At 49.3% G+C, this 22,525-nt stretch overlaps 2 protein-coding genes across 9 annotated transcripts in view; one reads left to right on the top strand and one right to left on the bottom strand.

Moving 5' to 3' along the window:
• Positions 1 to 17,159, bottom strand: part of IKBKG (inhibitor of nuclear factor kappa B kinase regulatory subunit gamma) — a 42,665-nt gene extending 25,506 nt beyond the window's left edge. For 2 of the 6 annotated variants that reach the window (XM_044306001.1, XM_044306005.1), the window contains exons 1-4: positions 11,590 to 11,614; positions 5,395 to 5,609; positions 2,725 to 2,963; positions 433 to 546 (exon numbers count right to left, since the gene is read on the bottom strand). In XM_044306001.1, the coding sequence (XP_044161936.1) occupies positions 433 to 546; positions 2,725 to 2,963; positions 5,395 to 5,578 (537 nt within the window). In that variant the 5' untranslated portion in view covers positions 5,579 to 5,609; positions 11,590 to 11,614. Of the gene's footprint in view, positions 1 to 432; positions 547 to 2,724; positions 2,964 to 5,394; positions 5,610 to 11,589; positions 11,615 to 11,943; positions 12,126 to 17,057 lie in introns of those variants that run through there. The other 4 variants (XM_044306004.1, XM_044306002.1, XM_044306003.1 and 1 more) reach the window with 4 other exon arrangements.
• The window catches only part of G6PD (glucose-6-phosphate dehydrogenase), a 29,643-nt gene continuing 19,447 nt past the window's right edge, over positions 12,330 to 22,525 (top strand). Inside the window, exons 1-2 of one of the 3 annotated variants that reach the window (XM_044306007.1) lie at positions 12,330 to 12,361; positions 17,735 to 17,871. In XM_044306007.1, coding sequence (XP_044161942.1) covers positions 12,340 to 12,361; positions 17,735 to 17,871 — 159 coding nt within the window. In that variant the 5' untranslated portion in view covers positions 12,330 to 12,339. Of the gene's footprint in view, positions 12,362 to 12,969; positions 13,140 to 17,734; positions 17,872 to 22,525 lie in introns of those variants that run through there. The other 2 variants (XM_044306009.1, XM_044306008.1) reach the window with 2 other exon arrangements.

Genomic DNA, 22,525 nt, shown 5'->3' with positions numbered 1-22,525 from the left:
GGACAGGCCATCAGTATCCTCAACTTGGAAAACCCCTTTAAGGGTGCATTCGCATCACCGTTTTGTTTCCAGTTCTTCTGATCAGTCGGAAGAATAGAAAAATAAAAACAAAAAACGGATCCGTTTTTTTGGAAGCATTAGTTATGATCACGAACATCAGTTTGCATCGTTTTCGTCATTTCCGTTAGTCCTTGCAGGACTTTTTCTCCCGTCTAAAATAATGGATCTCTGACAGAACTGATGCTCCAAAAAAAGACGGATCGCTTCTTTTTAATGGTAACTGATGCTTAAAATAACTGATCCGTATTTATTAATTTTTTCTGTTCTTCTGATGCTTTAGAACAAAGCGGCGATGTGAACACGCCCTAAACAGACATGTCGGGACAGCTGTGTAAGGACAGATGTGTGACGGACACGAGGACTTGGTCTCACCTGCTCAGCTCGGGGTGGCCCCACGTGATTCCGTGCCGTCTCTCTCAGTGTTTCGCACATACTCTGGGTCAGAGTCTCACAGGAGGACATAGAGCTCCCGGGGCTGCTGTTAGCCTAATGACACACAGCAGAGCAGTCAGGCCGGGGGCCAAGCCGAGGAGCGAGGCAGAGCAGAGAGCGGAGCAGACAGAACCCAGGAAAGCGGCATCACCACCCAGAAGGAAACAATGGGGGCCACGCATCACTTATCCCAAGATTTGCTTTTACTGGAATATACTGCCCAAGAAACCTATAGGTAGCAGGAAGGAGAAGCGTAGGGTACACTGACCACCCAAACATCAAGGGAATTTGAGATAAGCTGGTATCTGTGTGCCAGGCCTTTAAAGGGGTCCTCTCACTTCAGCAAGTGGCATTTATCATGTAGAGAAAGTGAATACCAGGCACTTACTAATGTACTGTGATTCTCCATATTGCTTCCATTGCTGGCTTGATCCATTTTTCCATCACATTATACACGGCTCGTTTCCATGGTTACAGACCACCCTGCAATCCAGCAGCGGTGGTCGTGCTTGCACACTATAGGAAAAGACACCGGCCTCTCTGGTGGCCAGGACCACGGGAGTGCGCATGGGCCGAAGCTTTTTCCTATAGTGTGCAAGCGCGACCACCGCTGCTGGATTGCAGGGTGGTCGTAACCCCTGTATATGAGAAGCGTATAATGTGATGGAAAAATGAATCCAGCCAGCAAAGGAGGCAATATGGACAATCACAATACATTAGTAAGGGCCTTGTATTAATTTTCTCTACATGATAAATCCCATTTGCTGAAGTGACACAACCCCTTTAAAAAAGTCCCCCTTCCCCCGGGACTTGCTTGGTGACAACCGTTCTTCGTATTAGCTCTTTTTACTAGCTGTGCTGCTGCACCCATTCAACTGAATAGTATCAGCCGTGCAGTAACCAGGCCTGGCCACTGGATGGAGCTGTGTAGTTCCAGCCTTCAAAACAGCTGATTGGTGGGGCTGTCAGGAGTAAGAACCCTGCCTATCTGATACTAATGACCTATCCCAGGCATGCTCAACCTGCGGCCCTCCAGCTGCTGTAAAACTACAACTCCAACAATGCCCTGCTGTAGGCTGAGAGCTGTAAGCTTTTCGGGCATGCTGGGAGTTGTAGCTTTGCAACAGCTGGAGGGCCACAGGTTGAGCATGCCTGACCTATCCTAAGAAAAGGTCATCAATAAGTAGGTCCTTGAAAACCCCTTTAAAAGATATGGAATTAAAGGGGTTTTCATAGGATTCATATATTGATCACCATCATCAATATCTGATCAGTCGGGGGTTCGACTCCCAGCACTCCCACTGAACGGCGTTCCAGTCAGTGACGTTACGTTCATCGGTCACATGACCTAGGCGCAGCTCAGGTCCCATTCAAGTGAACGGGCCTGAGCTGTAATACCAAGCATGGCCACTATACAATGGACAGCGCTGTGCTTGGTTAGCGAAGAGGCCGCTTCAAATAGCTGATCGGCAGGGAGGGCCAGGTGTTGGACCCCCACTGATCACATACTGGTGACCTATCCCGAGTCTTGGAAGACCCCTTTAAGAGGTCCAAAGCTATAAAAAAAAATGACAGCAGAGCTGTGGCCTTTTTCTTGTTTTCGAGACCCAATGTTTTTTGAAGCCGAAACTGCACAATCCTAAATCCCTATTCACACCTGCCTCTAAGTCTGTCCATATCACGTAAGCTCCAGGATACAGAGTCAGGATTTTTTTGTGTGGACCTTTTCCCACATTTGAACTCTCCCCATAGAAGTCAATTGAGCCTAAAAGGACAGATGCAAAATACGGACCAGTACTATATTCATATTACAGGTCCATATTTGTGTCGGTGGGATGACCATATAGATGAAAAATATAGTCATCAAAGAGGTTTGGCGCCATTCACAAGGCCAGGAACCGCTCCTGGTGCAAACACCACACACGTCTGGAGACTCATGGTCCTGACAGATGCCAAGGTTGGTGTCCCAATGTGAACAGCACCTAAGACTCTGTTCACACTTGTGCTCCAAGCCTCTATGGTTGGTGGTTTCCATCAGCCAGTGCCGTTACAATGCCAGAAACCCAGACCATACTAGAGGTCAATGGAAGGGCGGTCACTGCATAGATTTGCCAGAGGACGGGGAAGATGCAGTGTGAGGGTCTTCAGGTCAGTGTGAACAGAGATTTAAAGAATAAGGTAGGTAGCAAGTGCAGGGTAAAAGCACAGAAAGAAATGTGTAAGGGGCAGTACCTCGTTCTGTCCTTCCCTCATGTCCTCCTGGTCTCTGGCCATCAACGCTGACAGATGTCTTTTCGTCTCTTCGAGGTGCCCTTGAAAGGAGTCCCGCTCCATTGTTAACCTCAGCACCAGGCTCTTGGCTTCATTGAACTTGATGGCGATGAACTCCCGCTCTTTCCTCTGCGCCTCCTGGAACTCCAGCATCTCGCCGTGTCTTGTCCTGAGCATGGTATTACTCTGCTCCAGAGCCACTAGGGGGCAGAAGAGCACATGGTCACCAGAGAAGAGAGGGGTCACAGAATACAGAGAGGGGTGTTCTTTACGCATGGAAACCACCCGATTCGCTTGCAGAGGGGTCCATATGGTTCCTTCATTTTGATGGTAAAAAATATGACAATCTGCGACAAGACTCTGAGGTACCTGCGAACAGAGCCTCGCAATGAGGACTCTGAGGTACCTGCGAACAGAGCCTCGCAATGAGGACTCTGAGGTACCTGCGAACAGAGCCTCGCAATGATGCAAAATACTTACGGGGGAGATTTATCAAGATGGGCGTCACCTGCGCCAGTCTTGATCTCCTGTGCGCCAGAGTGAGATGCACCTAATTTTATTAAGATGCCGATTCGGACTACAGAGGCCACGCCTCTATCTTATTAGCCTTGCCCCATTTCTCGCTACTTTAGAAAAGTGGCAAGAATCTCAAGGAATTGCAAATCATGGTGCAAATATGGCGTGCACCAGAATCGGTGACATTTGACGCCAGGAGGCTTATTAGGTCTCCCCCTTGGTGCGACTTCTAAAGGGGTTGGGGGTCTTTACCCAATTTTAGAATCAAGGAGGACAGTAGACATTCATCATTACACGTGGCTGCCTATAAGTTGAGGAGACGAGGAACCAGAACTTCCCCATTGAACTTAGGAAACTCCACAAGCCCTCCATCCGTCCATGAGGTCAGCGAAGAAACCTGCTCCTCGGTGAGAGGGTCCCCTAACCGGTCCTGATGTTCTTGGGGAAAGGATGGAAAGGGAAGAGAGTCCAGGTAATTTCAGGTGTTACTGGGACCAGCCTACTGATAATTACCTTTAACGACTCTTACCTGCATTCCTCCATCGTCCCAGATTACAAAACAAGGAAGTTCAATGGGGTTGTCCCAAGAGTAGGGGCTGAGTAAAAGGAAAAAAAACAAAAACAAAACACACTCACCTTTCAAAACGTTCCACAAATACCGTTCCGACCCCTGCAGCGTCCGCATGACCGTCCTTGTGCCGCATTATACTTACAGCTATTTCCTGGTGTGTTGAGAACAGAAGCAGGAAGTAAAGCGCAGCAGGGACCCCAGCACCAGTGAATTGGGGGGTGGGGGCAGTGAGGGGACTATAAAACTATAGTTAAGTGGAGTGCAACAAGGACCACAGCACCAGTGAGAGGAACAGTGAGGAGACTATAAGTGGAGTAAAGCAGGGACCCCGGCACCAGTGAGAGGAACAGTGAGGCGACTATAAGTAAGTGGAGTGCAGCAGGGAAACAATGAGGCGACTATAAGTAAGTGGAGTGCAGCAGGGAAACAATGAGGCGACTATAAGTAAGTGGAGTGCAGCAGGGAAACAATGAGGCGACTATAAGTAAGTGGAGTGCAGCAGGGAAACAATGAGGCGACTATAAGTAAGTGGAGTGCAGCAGGGAAACAATGAGGCGACTATAAGTAAGTGGAGTGCAGCAGGGAAACAATGAGGCGACTATAAGTAAGTGGAGTGCAGCAGGGAAACAATGAGGCGACTATAAGTAAGTGGAGTGCAGCAGGGGAACAATGAGGCGACTATAAGTAAGTGGAGTGCAGCAGGGGAACAATGAGGCGACTATAAGTAAGTGGAGTGCAGCAGGGGAAAAATGAGGTGACTATAAGTAAGTGGAGTGCAGCAGGGGAAAAATGAGGTGACTATAAGTAAGTGGAGTGCAGCAGGGGAACAATGAGGCGACTATAAGTAAGTGGAGTGCAGCAGGGGAACAATGAGGCGACTATAAGTAAGTGGAGCGCAGCAGGGGAACAATGAGGCGACTATAAGTGGAGCGCAGCAGGGACCCCAGCACCGGATCAGTGAGGTGACTATAAGTAAGTGGAGTGCAGCAGGGGAACAATGAGGTGACTATAAGTAAGTGGAGTGCAGCAGGGGAACAATGAGGTGACTATAAGTAAGTGGAGTGCAGCAGGGGAACAATGAGGTGACTATAAGTAAGTGGAGTGCAGCAGGGGAACAATGAGGCGACTATAAGTAAGTGGAGCGCAGCAGGGACCCCAGCACCGGATCAGTGAGGTGACTATAAGTAAGTGGAGCGCAGCAGTGACTCCAGCACCAGATCAGTGAGGCGACTATAAGTAAGTGGAGCGCAGCAGGGACCCCAGCACCGGATCAGTGAGGTGACTAAGTAAGTGGAGTGCTGCGGGACCCCAGCACCGGATCAGTGAGGTGACTATAAGTCAGTGGAGTGCTGCGGTGACCCTGGCAGTGAGGTCACCATACCAGTTCTGGTATTTTTTGCACGTGCAGCCACGGGGACAGCTTTACTTCTTGCGCTGGAATATTCCTATACGCTTACAGCAGGTAATATTACATCAAGTGATAACGAAGTGAAACACGAGGTGCCGTTTTTGCCTCGGGGCATGAAGATTTACATTGTTCTGACCTCGTAAGTCCTGGTTCTCAGCTCTCAGGCGTAGGAAGGCCTCGTGATTACATATTTCGGGTGGAATCGTTTCTGGCTTCCCCAAGGACATGTCTCCAGAGCCTCCAGCACACAAAGGACCATAGCTACCGGCAGAGCCTTCGTTGGGTTGCACCATCTTGGCGGTCTGCCCTAGGGCGCTCATTCACCGCACAGAATCTTGCCAGGTCCCCAGTCTGCATGAGAAGGAGAGAATAAAGTCAGCTCACAATCCCGCGCCATCTTATTTCCAAACAAAACATTTAAAGGGTTTATCCCATGATCGGTGTAAAAAAATGAAAATCAGACATCATATAGGACATGACAATATCTAACAAAGCTAGAACCGGCCCTGGACCTCACATGGATCCAGAGATCTCCCCATTCACTGCTCTGCTAGATTATCTTCAGCCTGCCAGTACAGGGGGCGTGTCCTTTCCGCTGCAGCTCTCTCCCTGTAACTGCTATAGTTTCTATGGCTGGTGGCAGTTGAATATTTAAAATGAGCGTGTTCACTTTTAGGAAAGATTGCATATAAAAAATAAAAAAAAGCTTCAGTTGTCGCCCAATGCACGCACTGACGGTTGCTATGCGACCATCCTGAAAAAATTTGCTAGTTTTTAACATGCAGAAAGCCAGCGGACGTCACCCTCGGAGTAAACACATACGTTACGATCCGTTTTCCTTCCTTCCCATAGGCTTACAACAGGTCTCATGTTTCCGTTTTTTTCCTGAATAACTCTTAGGCTAGTTTCACATTTGCAGCACAGCATTCCGGCACGGTTCTCCGGATCCGGTATTACTGGAATGCCCCGCCGGCCCCATAAACTAACATGGTTTCCGGAGGGGATCCGCCGCACCCAACGTTTTTTGTCCGGTCGACTCCTGGCATTCTATGCCGAAACAGCCTTCTAGAAAAGGCTGTACCGTAAATGCGAAAGAAGCCTTAGGCTACATTCACACGTCCGTATTTTCGGGTCCGCATCCGTTCCACAATTTTGCAGAACGGGTGCGGACCCATTCATTTCAATGGGGCTGCAAAAGGTGCGGACAGCACACTGTGTGCGGTGCGGTCAGCATCCGTACTTCTGATCCACCGCCCCCCAAAAAAAGACAGAGCATAGGACATTTCTGTCATAGGGCCGGCTACATTCACACGGCTGGTATCTGTGTTTTGCGAATCTGCAATTTGCGGAGACCGCAAAACATATACGGTCGTGTGAATGTAGCCTCAGACTACTTTCACACTTGCGTTGTGTTTTGTGATCTCAATACCGGGAAAAAAAAAAAACGTTTCCGTTTAGTCCCCATGCATTCTGAATGGAAAGAGATCTGTTCAGGATGCATCAGGACATTTTCCGTTCCGTGAGCATTCCGTTTTGTGAGCGGTCTGAAAAAAAACGGATCTGGGACTGAAAACAATGTAAGTCAATGGCGATTGATCTGTTTTTTTTTTTTTTTAGGAGCCTAAAAAATGTAATCCATCACACATTGACTTTCAATGTATTTAGTGACGGATCCTTTTTTTTTTTTCTCCCCGTTTTGATTTCACACAACGGCATCCTAACGGAACAGATGCGTCCCGATGTGCGAAATCAAAACATCTGGCGGATCTCAATACCGGAACTAACAACGCAAGTGTCAGGGTAGCCTTATTCTGTCAAAAAGAAACAGAAACCTGACAGACGAGTACTAATGCAAGTGTGAACCGAGCCTCCAAGTGCAAAACAAGAAGGGCTCCATTCACTGACAGCAAACAGAGCTCTTGGAAAAGGTTAGAAACTGAAACCCCAAAGTAAAAGAAAGACTCGGGTTGCGGAAAATGATACACGAATGCCACTGCCGCCGGTGCCCACACACTGGCCACTGCCGCCGGTGCCCACACACTGGCCACTGCCGCCGGTGCCCACACACTGGCCACTGCCGCCGGTGCCCACACACTGGCCACTGCCGCCGGTGCCCACACACTGGCCACTGCCGCCACCCTCATCACAGTCCTTGAAGAAGAAGATGGCTCATGACCTGAAGCGCTGGACCACGACGTACCTTTTCCGAACCATCGGGTGCCGGACTACAGGACGTTTATCAGATTTGCTCCGTCAGCCTAGTCCTAGCTAGAAATGTTGGCTCAGCATCAGCGAGCGCACGGCCTGCAGAGCAGCTTTTGGTTTTACATTCCTGCTCCTCCGTTCACTTCCTCATCCGTGGGCAGCAGACATGGCACACGTCCAGGGCTGGCAGTGAAGGCCACAGGTCACACACAATCAGCCACTTTAGCTAAATGAAGCGCAACAATCATGGGCGAGTATAGTATATAGGCCTCTACAGGAAACAGCAGACATGGCGGAGGGGGGCGTAATAACAGCGCAGATAACAGAGGCCGGGGAAAGCCTCTGCCGGACTGGACATCCCCTTTAAGTAAGCTACCATCCCTACAGCATTCACAAAATTCACGTAGGACAATAATATCCTTCTATTATCTGAAATCCGCCCCTTTAAGAGGCCCTGTCCCCTCTCCTGACATGCATTCCCGATCTATTCTTATGACTCTGTGTCCTGCTATTCCTCAATTATTCCTGCTAGAAGCTAGGAATGAATAGCCAGAAGTCTGCAGTGAGGGTATGCAGGGGGGTTAAAAAGTTGGGGGGGGAAGGGGGGTGTTCCCTGCACAGTCTTAGGCCTCGTGCACATGGCTGTTGTGGGTCCGTGGCCATATTCACTTGAATGGGTCCGCAATCACTGAGATGCGGAACGGAAGCACGGATCGGAACCCCACGGAAGCTCTACGGGGTGCTTCCGTGGTGTTTCTGTCTGTGCCTCTGCACCGCAAAAAAATAGAACTTGTTCTATTTTTTTTTTTGCGGTGTGGACGGATCACGGAGGTCTCGATCAGTCGCGGCCGCCGCACGGACATTGCCCGTGCATTGGGGACCGCAAAATGCGGTCCCCAATGCACGGAACGGACCGACAATGGGCGTGTGCAAGAGGCCTTACTCTATCCAGTCAGTGCTGCTATTGTCAGACTGTGCAGGGACCCCCCCCAACTGGTTAACCCCCCCCTTCCCCCCCCCCCCCCCATACCCTTACTGCAGACTTCTGGCTATTCATTCATAGCTTCTAGCAGGAATAATAGAGGAATAGCAGGACGCAGAGTCATAAGAATAGATATTATTACATGGGGAAAGCATGTAGCTATTAAAGCAGGCATGTCAGGAGAGGGGAGAGGTCCTCTTTAAGTTACAAAAAAAATTCCCATACACTTTTAATGGTTGTCGGACAACAGCCGACAGCTATTCCTGACTCCCCCATGAACATGCATCCTCGGTTCAACCGAGCATGCATGTGTTGCCAAAGAGAAGCGGGGTTTTAGCCACTGCTGGAGACCACTACTGAGGTGTTTCCTGAAAATAAGCCTCATCAAAGGCCCCCCCCCCCCCCTTACACGCCCCTACCCTATTGTGGCATATGGATATAACAGAGTCAGACCCCCTGACTCAGGACCCCCGCTATAGCAGGACTATCTCTCTGGAGGAAGAATCATGTCCATGTGTAATGTCCCCTTTCCCCTTATGCAGCAGGACCCCTGGACCTCAGGCGATCTCTCATGTGAGAAGGGGGGTCATCCAAAGTGGACAATCCGAAGATAAAAGGGGGTCTACATGACATCGCTTTGGCAGATCAGATCTTGTCATCAGCGGGGGTTTGACCCCATTGGAACTAATTAGACATGTGCCAGGGTCTATGGTGGGATCCCCCATACCAGTGGCGCCGCGGGGTCGGATCCCTCCCTTCACTATCAGGGTAAAGAAGGATCGGTCAGAGATTTATAACACGCAGTAAATCTGCTATGAGCACATCTGATCAGGACCTACCTGGACTTTGCCCCGGCCGCCAGCGCCGTCACCGAGCTGAATTTCCTTCTGTCAAGTAGTAAGAACTTTCTACCAGCCATTTCTTGGTTCTATCCGTTTCTGGGAAAGCTGGGTGACCACTTATAGGGCTGCGAATTCCAACAGGGACTGTCCTTAAAGGGGTTGTCCAGACTCCCTGGAGTCCACCTGAACATTAAAAATACTCACCTGTCCCTAGTCCCCCGTTCCTGCACCCTCCCCGCCCGCTGTGGCAAGTCACAGTCCTTAGCGGTCACAGCACTAAGGCCTGTGATTGGCCTCTAAGCCACTTCTTGGTCCTGTAGGGACTGGGAGCAGCGGCGGGATGCAGACAGGTCAGTGGGGGGGGGGGGGGGGTATATATCCAGAAGGACAGAGGAGGACCCCAGCGGTTGTCAGCTCCAAGGTGCGGCAACCACTTTAACCTCTTCTGGACTGCTAAATTTACCTACACACCTCACAGGATTGGGAAGAATCGCCATTCAGGAGACACTTACAGGCGGTCACCCAGCTTTCCAAGAAACCGATAGAAGAGGGCACCAGCTCAGGTGCTTTACCTATGTGTGTAGTCAGTGGCGGATGCAGAGAGCTGAGGGCCCCTGTAGCTTAGCATAGAACACGCCCCTTAAAGGGGTTGTCTCATGGAAGACGACCTCTGCCAATATGCCCCGGTAAGGCTTCGTTCACATCAGCGTTCAGCCTTTTCCGTTCTCCTACTCAGTTATAGGGGCAGGAAAAACGGAAAAGACAGATTCGGCACATAACTGAGCCGAACGGAGCCTACGGACCCCATAGACTATAATGGGGTCCGTTAGGTTTACGCTCAGAAGAAGATTTTTTAAGCGGAGATAAAAATCCTGCATGCACTACTTTTGTCTCCACTCTAAAATCATCTTCTGAGCGTAAACCTAACAGACCCCATTATATGCATGTTCATGGGGAGTCAGGAATAGCTGTCGGCCGTTGTCCGACAACCGGTAAAAGTGTATGGGAATTTTTTTTGTAACTTACAGAGGACCTCTCCCCTCTCCTGACATGCCTGCTTTAATAGCTACATGCTTTCCCCATGTAATAATATCTATTCTTATGACTCTGCGTCCTGCTATTCCTCTATTATTCCTGCTAGAAGCTATGAATGAATAGCCAGAAGTCTGCAGTAAGGGTATGGGGGGGGGGGGGGTTAACCAGTTGGGGGGGGTCCCTGCACAGTCTGACAATAGCAGCACTGACTGGATAGAGTAAGGCCTCTTGCACACGGCCATTGTGGGTCCGTTCCGTGCATTGGGGACAGCAATTTGCGGTCCCCAATGCACGGGCAATGTCCGTGCGGCGGCCGCGACGGATCGAGACCTCCGTGATCCGTCCACACCGCAAAAAAATAGAACAAGTTCTATTTTTTGGCGGTGCAGAGGCACGGACAGAAACACCACGGAAGCACTCAGTAGTGCTTCCATGGGGTTCCGATCAGTGCTTCCGTTCCGCATCTCAGTGATTGCGGACCCGCAATACGGCCACGGCTCCACAACGGCCATGTGCACGAGGCCTAAGACTGTGCAGGGAACACCCCCCCCCCCCCAACTTTTTAACCCCCCCTGCATACCCTCACTGCAGACTTCTGGCTATTTATTCATAGCTTCTAGCAGGAATAATAGAGGAATAGCAGGACACAGGGTCATAAGAATAGATCGGGAATGCATGTCAGGAGAGGGGACAGGGCCTCTTAAAGGGGCGGATTCAGATACTAGAAAGACATTAGGGTATTGTCTTATGTGAATTTTGGGAATGCTGTAGGGATGGTAGCTTACTTAAAGGGGATTTCCATTCCGGCAGAGGCTTTCCCCAATCTCCCTGGCCTCTGTTATCTGCGCTGTTATTACGCCCCCCTCCGCCATGTCTGCTCTGTATAGGATAAAAATCCTGCATGCACTACTTTTGTCTCCGCTCCAAAATCATCTTCTGAGCGTAAACCTAACGGACCCCATTATAGTCTATGGGGGTCTATGGGCTCCGTTTGGCTCAGTTATGTGCCCAATCCATCCTTTCCGTTTTTCCTGCCCCTATAACGGAGTAGGAGAACGGAAAAGGCTGAACGCTGATGTGAACGAAGCCTTAGCCATAGGGACATAAAGGTGGGGTCCGCCTCTACGAGCCTGGGTGAAGAGCAGCTCTAAAAGGGGTGATCCCTGATGGAACAACCCCTTTTACAAGCCACCATTCCTTTCTATGCAGAGCGTGACGGTGAGGCCCATTACCTACTGGGCCCTGGGTAGTGGGTACAGTCCCTTACCTGCTATTTAATTCGGCTCCACTCCATCAGACGGCAGCTACGGTCTCTCCACTGTCTAACTGGACAAAAATCCGCCTATTAGTCTATTTAGAGGCCCCTTGCCACCATACTTTACACTGCAGCGCAGTATATTCTGACATAGGTGTGGCGGTGACATATGACCAGTCATGAGCGTCAGCCAAGAAAGCAACTTACCAATATGACAGCACCTATGGCAATGCCCATCCCCCTACCCCATGCAATAGCCCTGGCAGTGCCAGACATAGCTGATTAGAGGGGAGACCCTCTCAGTATTACACCACATGCCTTCATACAGTAATATACAGTGGACAGAATTCCTAGCTCATTACTTACCTACCAGGGGAGAGGCACTGGAATAAACAGAAAGTGACACGGCCGGGCCACCTACCTGCAGATGTTTTATCACTTATTTCCGTGTTATTTCCCAGCTGCATGACGTCATTACGAAGGGACTTTTTTTTTTTGCAGCGGAAGTGGGGAAGATCCTTCGTCGACACGGACGGAAGTGGGGCAAGATTCCCTGCCTATCATACCACATACTCTCCTGATGCCCAGCATGCCCTCTCCTGATTGGTTAGCGGCCCCTTACGCGTGGTCTGATTGGTCCAGGCGGGGGCGCGGGCACGGTTCCACGCCTCGTCACGCCGCTAGACCCGCCCCTCTGGGAAGGTTCTGATCGCTGATTGGATAGGAAGTCGTAGGGGGGCGGAGCGTAGAAAGTGGGCAGAAATGGGGAGCAGACCCAGTGTGGGTGAGTGAGAGGAGGGGGGTGGATCCTCACGCTCCTCCTGCCTCGTTGTAGGTGTAGAACCCGTCCAATTGCTTTTTATGTGCATAGTGAGAGGTCAGGGCATGCTGGGACTTGTAGTTCTGCTGTAGTTGGCTAGTACTACAAGTCCAAGAATGCCTCCCTTTAAAAAAGAAAAAAGCTGCCTAGAGATGCTGCAGTGTAGCTTTACCTATCATATGTATGTGCTTCTCCTCCAGAACAGATACGGATGCTGAGACTTGTAGTGCACCCCAGAAAGTCCATTCAATCAGAAGCTGCTTGTCATGCTGAGACTTGTAGTTCATCATTTCTGCAACGTTGCAGGAATAAATGGTAAAATCTAATACCCCTCCCCCCCAGGAAGCTGGGATATGTGGTGCTGTTTGATGGGGTGGTGCATGCTGAGCAGTGGCCCACAGCAACCAATACACCTGCCATTGGAAAATGCGGGTTGTAGTCTGATTGGCTGCGGACACTACTCTATTTTTTGGGTGCCCTGGCTTCGCTCTGTGAGGATGCAAGACAGGAGCGATCAGGTGAGGGATGATGAGAGGAGGAGGAAGCTGTGGGATGGCTGCAGAGCGGGGGAATGGGGAAGTGGGTGTGGAAAAGACTCACAGATCGGGGAGGAATATGCAGTCCTTGCCTAGATCCACCCCTGTCACATATACCCAGAGCTCCCAGCATCCAGGGGCACACACCATCTGAGAACGCAGTCTGTACCCAGTGTGGACGCCGGCGCCAGTGAGTACCCACCCAGGTCTGTCATTGTCTTTAAACCTGAAGCCACCAGTGGTTATGCTGTACGTAGCTCCAGGTCTCTGCACTGACGAGGCAACAGTATGGATGTAGCAGAGCTGAGTTTGTGTAAACCCACAGACCTATTCAGCTCTGCTGCATCTACAGTGATTGTCTAACACAACCCAGTAATGTGTTTGTGGTACCGATGGTTAATCAGGGGGCACATCATTTCGTACAGTGACAGGCGGTACGCCATAAACCCCGGATCCGCCTGTGATGGGTCTCATCGGGTCCTACTTCTCTTACGGGGTTCCCAGTTTTATGCAGATAATGAAATGTTTTGCAACTTTCTAATAGACTTTGTGTCACTATTCTTGGCCGTTCTCAAGATCTCTGCTGGATGTCAGTGAATGGAAACATTCTGGTTGATATGCTGAGGCTGAAAATGCATACAAATGTAATACTGTTTCACAGCTGAAAGTTTGCTACATTTGTAGCCCCTTTTCTGGTAGTTTGCTACAATGTAGCAGTGCAGATGAGCCCAGACTGCATAAGCTTAAAGGGGTACTCTGGCTGTTAAAAGTTATCCCCTAGAATAGGGACACTGGGCACTGGGACCCTCAACAATCACGAGAACGGGGACCCCATACAACTCTGAGCACTGCTATTCTATTCATCTCTATGGGGGTCCCGGTAATAGCTATGCGCGGTCTCCGTAACTCCCATAGAGATGATTTGGAACGGTAGGACAAAAAGGTGAGTTTATAACAGCCGGAATACCCCTTTAATATAACCGCTGCAAAACGCTCAGCTTTGAATTAGGTTTTAGCCTCTGGATGTAAACAGCAATGTTCCATTCCCTGACGGCAAGCAGACATTTTGAAGCTGTGGGTAGGTTGAAAATAAAGTGCGTTAGAAAGTTGTATAAGTATTCGGCATGCAGCGATTAAAGGGGTTTTCCCATGGCAAGAAGTTATCCCTTGTCTATAGGATGGGAGTCTGACTGGTGGGAGTCTGGCCGCTGTGGCCCCCATCAATCGCAGGAACGGGGGCTTGTTTACCTCCATTTGAATGGATCGGTACATGTGTCCAACACTGCGCTCAGCTCTATGGCACTGTCCCATAGAAATGAATAGAGCAGGAGTGCGCGTGCGTGTCCTCTCTATTCAAATGGGTGAACATGGGCCCCTGTTCTCGTGATCGGTGGGGGCCCCTTAAGTGGATCGGGCTCCCACTGATCAGACACTTATACCCTAATCTGTGGAATAAGGGACGAGTTCTCATAATGGGAAACCCTCTAATGTTTTCTGCTGGTTAAGATGGAAAGCTCTTTTAGGCTAGGTCTACACGACGACATTTGTCGCATTAATGTTGCGTGACAATTCTTATAATGATAGTCTATGGTGTCGCACTGCGTCATGGTGCGACTGCGATGCGACAGTCGCAAAAAATCAATTTTAATGGATTTTTCTGTGACTGTTGCGTCGCAGTCGCACCATGACGCAGTGCGACACCATAGACCAGGGATGCTCAACTTGCGGCCCTCCAGCTGTTGCAAAACTACAATTCCCAGCATGCCTGCACAGCCTACAGCTATTAGAGCATGCTGGGAGTGGTCGTTTTGCAACAGCTGGAGGGCCGCAGGTTGAGCATCCCTGCCATAGACTATCATTATAAAAATTGTCGTGCGACAAATGTTGCAGTGTAGTTGTGCCCTATCTGTCGTGCGACACATGACGTCGTGTAGACCTAGTCCTCCCGGGGCCTCCTCGTAGGTGCTTGGTTTCTGATAGGTCCCCATAATTTAAAGGAACCTGTCATCAACTTTATGCGTACCTCACTGAGGGCAGCCTAAAGTAGTGACAGAAATGCTGATGTCAGCGGTGTGTCACTCATGAGCTAAAAGTAAGTGGTTGCTGAGAACCAGCATCATAATCATTGCAGCCCAGGCCTTGAAAAGAGTCACATCTACCTGAGAAGAGTCCTGGTTATAATAATCTCCTGCTCTCTCCGCCATCTGCTGATGATTGGCAGTTCTCTCCTAGAGAGAAAGAGAGAAAACTAGGTAGAAGACTGTCAGCCGTCAGCAGGAGAGCAGGAATTCATGAATAACCAGGACTCTTCTCAGGTGGCCGGGACTCTTTTCCAGGCCCAGTCTGCAATGGTTGTGATGTTGGTTCTCGGCAACCACTTACTTTTAACTTATAACTGACAGACCGCTGAAATCAACTCACCTGTCTCTACTTTATTCTGCCGCTAGTGTGGGTAGCATAAAGTTGACGACAGGTTCCCTTTAAGGAGTCCTGTAGTCCCTGACTGATTCTCTAAAGCAGGTATGGCCAACCTGCGGCTCTCCAGCTGTTGCAAAACTACAACTCCCAGCATGCCCAGTCTGCCTACAGCTATCAGCCTACAGCAGGGCGTGCTGGGAGTTGTAGTTTTGCAACAGCTAGAGAGCCTCAGGTTGGCCATCCCTGCTCTAAAGGGTTGTGCTCATTACCATTAATTGGATGAGACATAAGTTTCCTTGTCCTCCATTTCTGGCAAAGCTGACCTCTGTTCTCGGGCTCGGTAGGGTTCCGCTCTTCTCGGGCTCGGTAGGGTTCCGCTCTTCTCGGGCTCGCTAGGGTTCCGCTCTTCTCGGGCTCGCTAGGGTTCCGCTCTTCTCGGGCTCGCTAGGGTTCCGCTCTTCTCGGGCTCGCTAGGGTTCCGCTCTTCTCGGGCTCGCTAGGGTTCCGCTCTTCTCGGGCTCGGTAGGGTCCCGCTCTTCTCGGGCTCGCTAGGGTCCCGCTCTTCTCGGGCTCGCTAGGGTCCCGCTCTTCTCGGGCTCGCTAGGGTCCCGCTCTTCTCGGGCTCGCTAGGGTTCCGCTCTTCTCGGGCTCGCTAGGGTTCCGCTCTTCTCGGGCTCGCTAGGGTTCCGCTCTTCTCGGGCTCGCTAGGGTTCCGCTCTTCTCGGGCTCGCTAGGGTTCCGCTCTTCTCGGGCTCGCTAGGGTTCCGCTCTTCTCGGGCTCGCTAGGGTCCCGCTCTTCTCGGGCTCGCTAGGGTCCCGCTCTTCTCGGGCTCGCTAGGGTCCCGCTCTTCTCGGGCTCGCTAGGGTCCCGCTCTTCTCGGGCTCGCTAGGGTCCCGCTCTTCTCGGGCTCGCTAGGGTCCCGCTCTTCTCGGGCTCGCTAGGGTCCCGCTCTTTGGACACCTATTCTTACTGTATAAGCAACTAGGAATAAGCAACTGTAAGACCTGGGGCGCCGCTTATCTCTTGGGAAAAAAATTGTTTTGTCCAAGTAAACATTGCTTAGTCGCGTGACTACTTCATTCAGTGGGGGAGATCTATCAAAACTGGTGTAAAGTAAAACTGGTTTAGTTGGCCACAGCAACTAATCCTCAGTATCCCAAGTAATCATTAGTATCCGATCAGTGGGGGTCTGACTTGTGGCTTCCCACCGAGCCGCTGCTTGACAGGGTCCAAGCGCTGCAGCCTCCTCGCAAGCACAGCGCCATATGTTGTATAGTGGTTGTGCTTGGTATTGCAGTCCAGGTATATGCGACTATTGTACGTGACTATGAAGAGGCCTGAACGCTCAAAAGCTCACAGCAGCCTGTCAAATTGGTCAGGGTGCCAGGAGTTGGAAGTCCACCGGTCCGATATTTAATGTCGGAAAACCCCTTTAAAACAGATTTCTGCTATGTATTAGGTCTGAACTAATGAATTCCAAGACTGGTGGATGGTTAGACATAAGGGGGGGGCTCTAAGCCATGCTCATCGAGAGCTAGGGGCCCATATATTGTGCTTGCACAGGGGCTGTCCGTCACCCTGCTTTACTGTATGAACTTGGTCTTAACCTGCACAGCAGGAATTCATGAGGACCATGATTATATAAAGACGTGGACAGGTGACACAACTCTGCTGCAGCTCTGAAGGGGTTAACCCCAGTATGTACCTGGTTGCGGTAGATAGAAGGTGCGCGGTGTGGGAGCGGTTGCGTCCATTTGCTGTATCATGCTGACACCGGGCTGCTGCCTTTTGTTGCTCTGTCATTGCCCCATTGTCAGGCTGCCTTGCATTGTGTGTAGTGTGCAAAGCTTGGCAGCGCTCACCCTGCGTAAAACACACCCATAGGACCTGCTAGGGCACGTCGGATCTGCCAGCTGCAGGCTGCTAGTCTCGTGATGGCCCCTGGCAAATATATATATAATTTGCATTCATGATTAGACACACACTGGATTATCGGGACCCAGTGAGAACCCTGCCTCCCACCTTCTCCCCTGTAGAAGAAAGTTTGTAATATACTTAATGTTCTGAAGTTGCACGAATCAGGAACCCGATCAAGTAATGCTCCTTTTCTAAAAATGCTACATGTTCCTTACCAGGTTTCTGGTCTGGTCTATGGACGGGGGCCGGAATTCGACCTTTTCCTGGCGCATGTGCACATGAGGTGAACACAGGAGTTTGCGCATGCGCTATCCGTCCTGGGCTACGGAAGTGACGCCCTATTTGTAGACCGGACCGGAAACCTGGTAAAGGATGTGAAGCGCAGTTTTAAGAAGGGGAGCGTCAGGTGACCAAGTTTCTAATCCAGTCTTGTGGGTAAAAGTAACCCTTTGTTTCCCTCTACAGAGAACAAGATGAGTGCAGTCCCGGAACAGGTGCACCTGAGCAGGTCGGAGATATGTGGTATAATGCGGGAGGAACTCTACAGCGAGGAGGACTTCCAGCAGAGCCAGACGCACATATTCATCGTAGTTGGCGCTTCGGTGAGTCCTATATGTATCTTGGTGCAAATATGTTTTCTATATTGTGTCTAAAGGGGTCCTCCGAGATTTGGCAGAGGTCGCTGTGCAATGGCTGGGCCTGTTCTGATGATTGGTTGCACGACCTCGTCCCCACTAGGCCATGCAGTGGTCATGGGAATGGTGCTGCAGGCCCAATGGGGTTCGGAGTGACGGTGCTGGGATGAATTACATTTTAATGCTGAGTAAGGTGTTTATTTATTTTTTATACTGCCCCTTGCCAAATTTTGGAGAACCCCTTGAAGACTATACCCATTTTTTTTCAACTGTTTTTATCTGTCCAAAGCATCTAAAAAATAAAGTATCAACTTTGCAAACAGTCTTAATTAAAAATACTTTACCTTTTGTGTCTACATCTCCATGGTTACAGACTACAAACAGTCCCTCTGTAGTCTGATCTTGCATCGTTTCTTACGTCCATTCATCTGATCCCTCCTTCTAGTTAACCAGCCGAATGTATGTAACCTTAGATGCGCTGGAGCAATAAAATGTAATTCTTTCAGTAATTCTTAATTTTTTTTAGCCTCACTTTTTGTAAAAATTTAAAGAGTTTGGGGCAATTATGATTCTGGTCATTTATAATTTAGTAATTTAAAGGGTATGTCCACTGTCATCATTACAGTTTACAATTAAAAAGTGTTTTTTTTTTTTTTTTTTTTTTAAATACACTGACTGTACGGAGTCTGCATTGTTGTCCAAAGCTGCATTAACAATTCTGCAAGCTTCAGAGCTGAGATCTCACATTTTGCTTTGTTGTCAGTACAGGTCTGCTTCTTATAATTTGCATTCTGGGAGCCGTCCTTTTTATACTCGGCAATTCCAATACATTATAAGTTGTTAGGGGGGTGTCTGAGAAGCTTGTTGACTGTTTCCAATAGCAGAATTGTGAATGCAGCTCTGGAGTGTAACACATACTGTAACTCAGGACATGATGTTCTAATGAATTGATGGCGTGTCCCTCCAGTTTCTTTCTTCCACCTGTTTTTAATCTGACCCAATGCAAAGCAGTTAGGACAGAATAATAAGAGACTGTATACTCATCTGGCGCACGCGTATGTACAGGCAGCAAGACCTCCCGTATCTGCGCCAGAGATTGGCCAACCCCTTTAATGACTCAGACAATCCCTTTAAAAGGGTTCTCTGGGACTTTGATGTTTATGGCCATATCAGATTAACAGGGGTCAGACTCGCCAATCGGCTGCATGAAGAGGCCACGGTGGCCTCTTCCTAGACCATGTGACACCATGTTTATGGGTCACGTGGCCCAGGCGTGGCTCAATCCCATTCCAGTGAATGGGGCTAAGCTGCAATACCAAGCACAGCCTCTATCTAATGGATGGAGCTGTACTTGGTGAGCTGCGAGGAGGTGGTGGGCGCCGCGGCTGCCTCAAACAGCAGATCGGCGGGGACGTCGGGAGTCAGACCCCACTGATCAGATATTCATGACCCATGTTCCCCTTCACGCTGCCGTCCCATTTAACTCTATGGAACAGTTGGAAATAGCCCCGCCATAGAGTTGAATGGAGCTGCATGCATGAACCCCAGTCCAGTCAAACGGGGGAAGCACAGGGCCCCCATTCTCATGATCTGACAGCTGGGGCCCCCGTCGATCAGACACTTAACCCCTCTCCTGTGGATAGGGGATAAATCTTTGTACGGGACAACCCCTTTAAATACAAACAATCCTACTGTAACACCCGAAACCCCTTTAAACCCTGATTAGGCCACATGGACCTTTTATAGAGGTTAAATACCCCCCTAATATGTAATGTGGGTGTCTAACTGCCGAGGTGTGTGCAGGCCTCCAGTCATGGTGTATGACGCCATCGTCCTGGTTCAGATCATGCAGTATTTATTGTGCTACGGGGTGGTGAGTTCCTTAAGGTGTTGTGTCACTTGTGTTCAAATTGTGTAAGACGACAGAGGAAGAAAATTCTTTACTTAATTTCTGTGAAGCAACTTGGTGGGTAGCTGCGTAACGCTCATATGGAGGCACAATATCCTGACCGCTGATGCGGATGGCATTTCTCATTCATTTCCTTTAAAGGGATTGTGCAGTGCAAAGATATTGATGACCCCCCACCACCACCACCACGCGCGCTGGCATGGAGCGCTCCTTCTCTTCAACCAGCTGATCGCGGGGACGGCCCATCGCCGTCTGATATTGATCAATAAAAATAACTTGGACAACCCCTTTAAAGGGCATCTGTCAGCAGTTTTGTGCCTATGACACTGACTGACCTGTTACATGTGCGCTTGGCAGCTGAAGCCATCCGTGTTGGTCCCATGTTCATATGTGCCCGCATTGCTGAGAAAAAATATGTTTTGGTAAATGCAAATGAGCTTCAAGGAGCAACGGGGGCGTTGCCGTTACACCTAGAGGCTCATTTGCATATATTAAAACATAATTTTTCTCAGCAATGTGGGCACATATGAACATGGGACCAACACAGATGCCTTCAGCTGCCAAGCGCGCATGTAACAGGTCAGCCAGTGTCATAGGCACAAAACTGCTGACAGATGCCCTTTAACTTCCTAGAGTTTCCCTCGCCCGTGAACTGCCCCCTAAGACCAGTCTGTGATCCCTGAACATCTGCAGTTCATTAGCTCAGGGGGTGAAGGAAAGCCTACCTTTACCCCCCCCCCCCCAGTCATAATGGACCCCGATAGAGCTTTCCCCATTGTATCACAGCACAGGGCCATGTATGTGCGCCCCTCTTCCCCGGGCAGGATGACTGTTCGTAGTCTCTCGTACAGTCTTTGTCAGAGTTACTCAGCACTTTGTCCCGATGTAAACCCCGGCTGCTGAATGCCAAGCTCATGGTGACTGTGCCACTCCCTGCCTCCAGCATACACTGCCCCGGTGCTGGCCCTGACAACCTAAGTCCCCGTCCAAATCTAAACTCCACTCCTAATTGTCAAACACAAAGATTAGTTTGAATGACTCATTATGGAACTGGTGTCACAGAGGTTTTATATAGTCATCATTACCGAGGGTAGCTATATAATACAGTACGGCATATGGGTATACCAAAACTATAAACGCCTCTAAAAAGATCCAAAATCATAAAGTATAAATCTTTATTAATTCATTGATATAAACTATAATATAAATATAATATATAAATAATACATAGTAATATACATAACTATATATAGACCTGACATAAAATACAGGTATTTATACTATTTAGCTGCCCCCAGGTAAAACCCACATATCATAAACATGTAAACATATTACGGACCAGGGGGGGGGGGGAGGAAATTCCGACGTACGTTTTGCATCAACTTCTTCTGGGAGAATTTTTACCGTCTTTACCTGGGGCAACTAGGTAGTATGTGTGCCTGTATTTGAGGGATCAGCAACTTTCGGCACTGCAGCGGTTGTGAAACTATAACTCCCAGCATGCAAACTTACTCAGCTGTTCTTGTAACTCCAAAAGAAGTGAAAGGAGGATTATGGGAGTTGTAGTTTCAGAACAGCTGGACTGCCGGAGGTCGCTGATCCCTGCTGTATTTCATGTCTGGTCTATATATATATATATCTTATTTTCTAGCTGATCATCAAGATTTTTTTTGCTTTTTTTTGTTGTTATATCTATCCTTTTTGGCTTGTATACTGCTAGAATTACCACCAGGGAGGTGTATTTTTATGTTTTTACCATCTTCTGTATATTTATTTTGCCACTATTTTATTGTTATTATGATATCAATGAATTAAAGGGAACCTGTCAACAACTTTATGCTACCCACACTAACGGCAGTATAAAGTAGACACAGGTGAGTTGATTTCAGCGGTCTGTCATTTATAAGTTAAAAGTAAGTGGTTGCCGAGAACCAACATCACAATCATTGTAGACTGGGCCTGGAGAAGAGTCCCGGCCACCTGAGAAGAGTCCTGGTTATTCATACATTCCCGCTCTCCTGCTGATGACTGACAGTCTTCTACCGAGTTTTCTCCCTTTCTCTCTAGGAGAGAGCTGCCAATCATCAGCAGATGGCGGGAGAGCAGGAGATTATGTATAACCAGGACTCTTCTCAGGTAGATTTGACTCTTTTCGAGGCCTGGGCTGCAATGATTATGATGCTGGTTCTCGGCAACCACTTACCTTTAGCTGATGAGTGACACACCGCTGACATCAGCATTTCTGTCACTACTTTAGTGAGGTCAGCATAAAGTTGATGACGGGTTCCCTTTAATAAAGATTAGTATTTTATGAGGTTTTATATATTCTGCTAAGAGAGAATTCTGACAGTGGTGATCACTCAATGGGGGCTGTATCAAGCCCCCTGCGCCAGAAACGTGGCATCGATGAGCCCCTTTTTGTGCTAAAATGTGCAACTTTTTGCTGTTTGGCGCTGCACTCTCCACTCGGGAAGGGTCAGGGCAAACTTTCAGGGGTATTCCGGCAGTGGCAAGTTATCCCCCTCTCAGCAGGATAGGGGATAACTATTAGATTGGTGGGGGTCCTACCGCTGGGACCCCCACTGATCATGGAGCAGCAGGTTGGGTATGCTCCATTCACCTCTATGGGAGATTCAGAGTATTCATGGAGATAAATGGAATGGTAGTGTTCGCGCCCGACCTGCCGCTCCATTCAGGGGGAAGGGCCTGTTC

The sequence above is a fragment of the Bufo gargarizans genome, chromosome 9 (genome assembly GCF_014858855.1).
Source record: "Bufo gargarizans isolate SCDJY-AF-19 chromosome 9, ASM1485885v1, whole genome shotgun sequence".
Classification (NCBI taxonomy): Eukaryota; Metazoa; Chordata; class Amphibia; order Anura; family Bufonidae; genus Bufo; species Bufo gargarizans.
The sequence above is the reverse complement of the archived record's forward strand: the minus strand, read 5'-3'. Positions and strand labels throughout refer to the sequence as shown.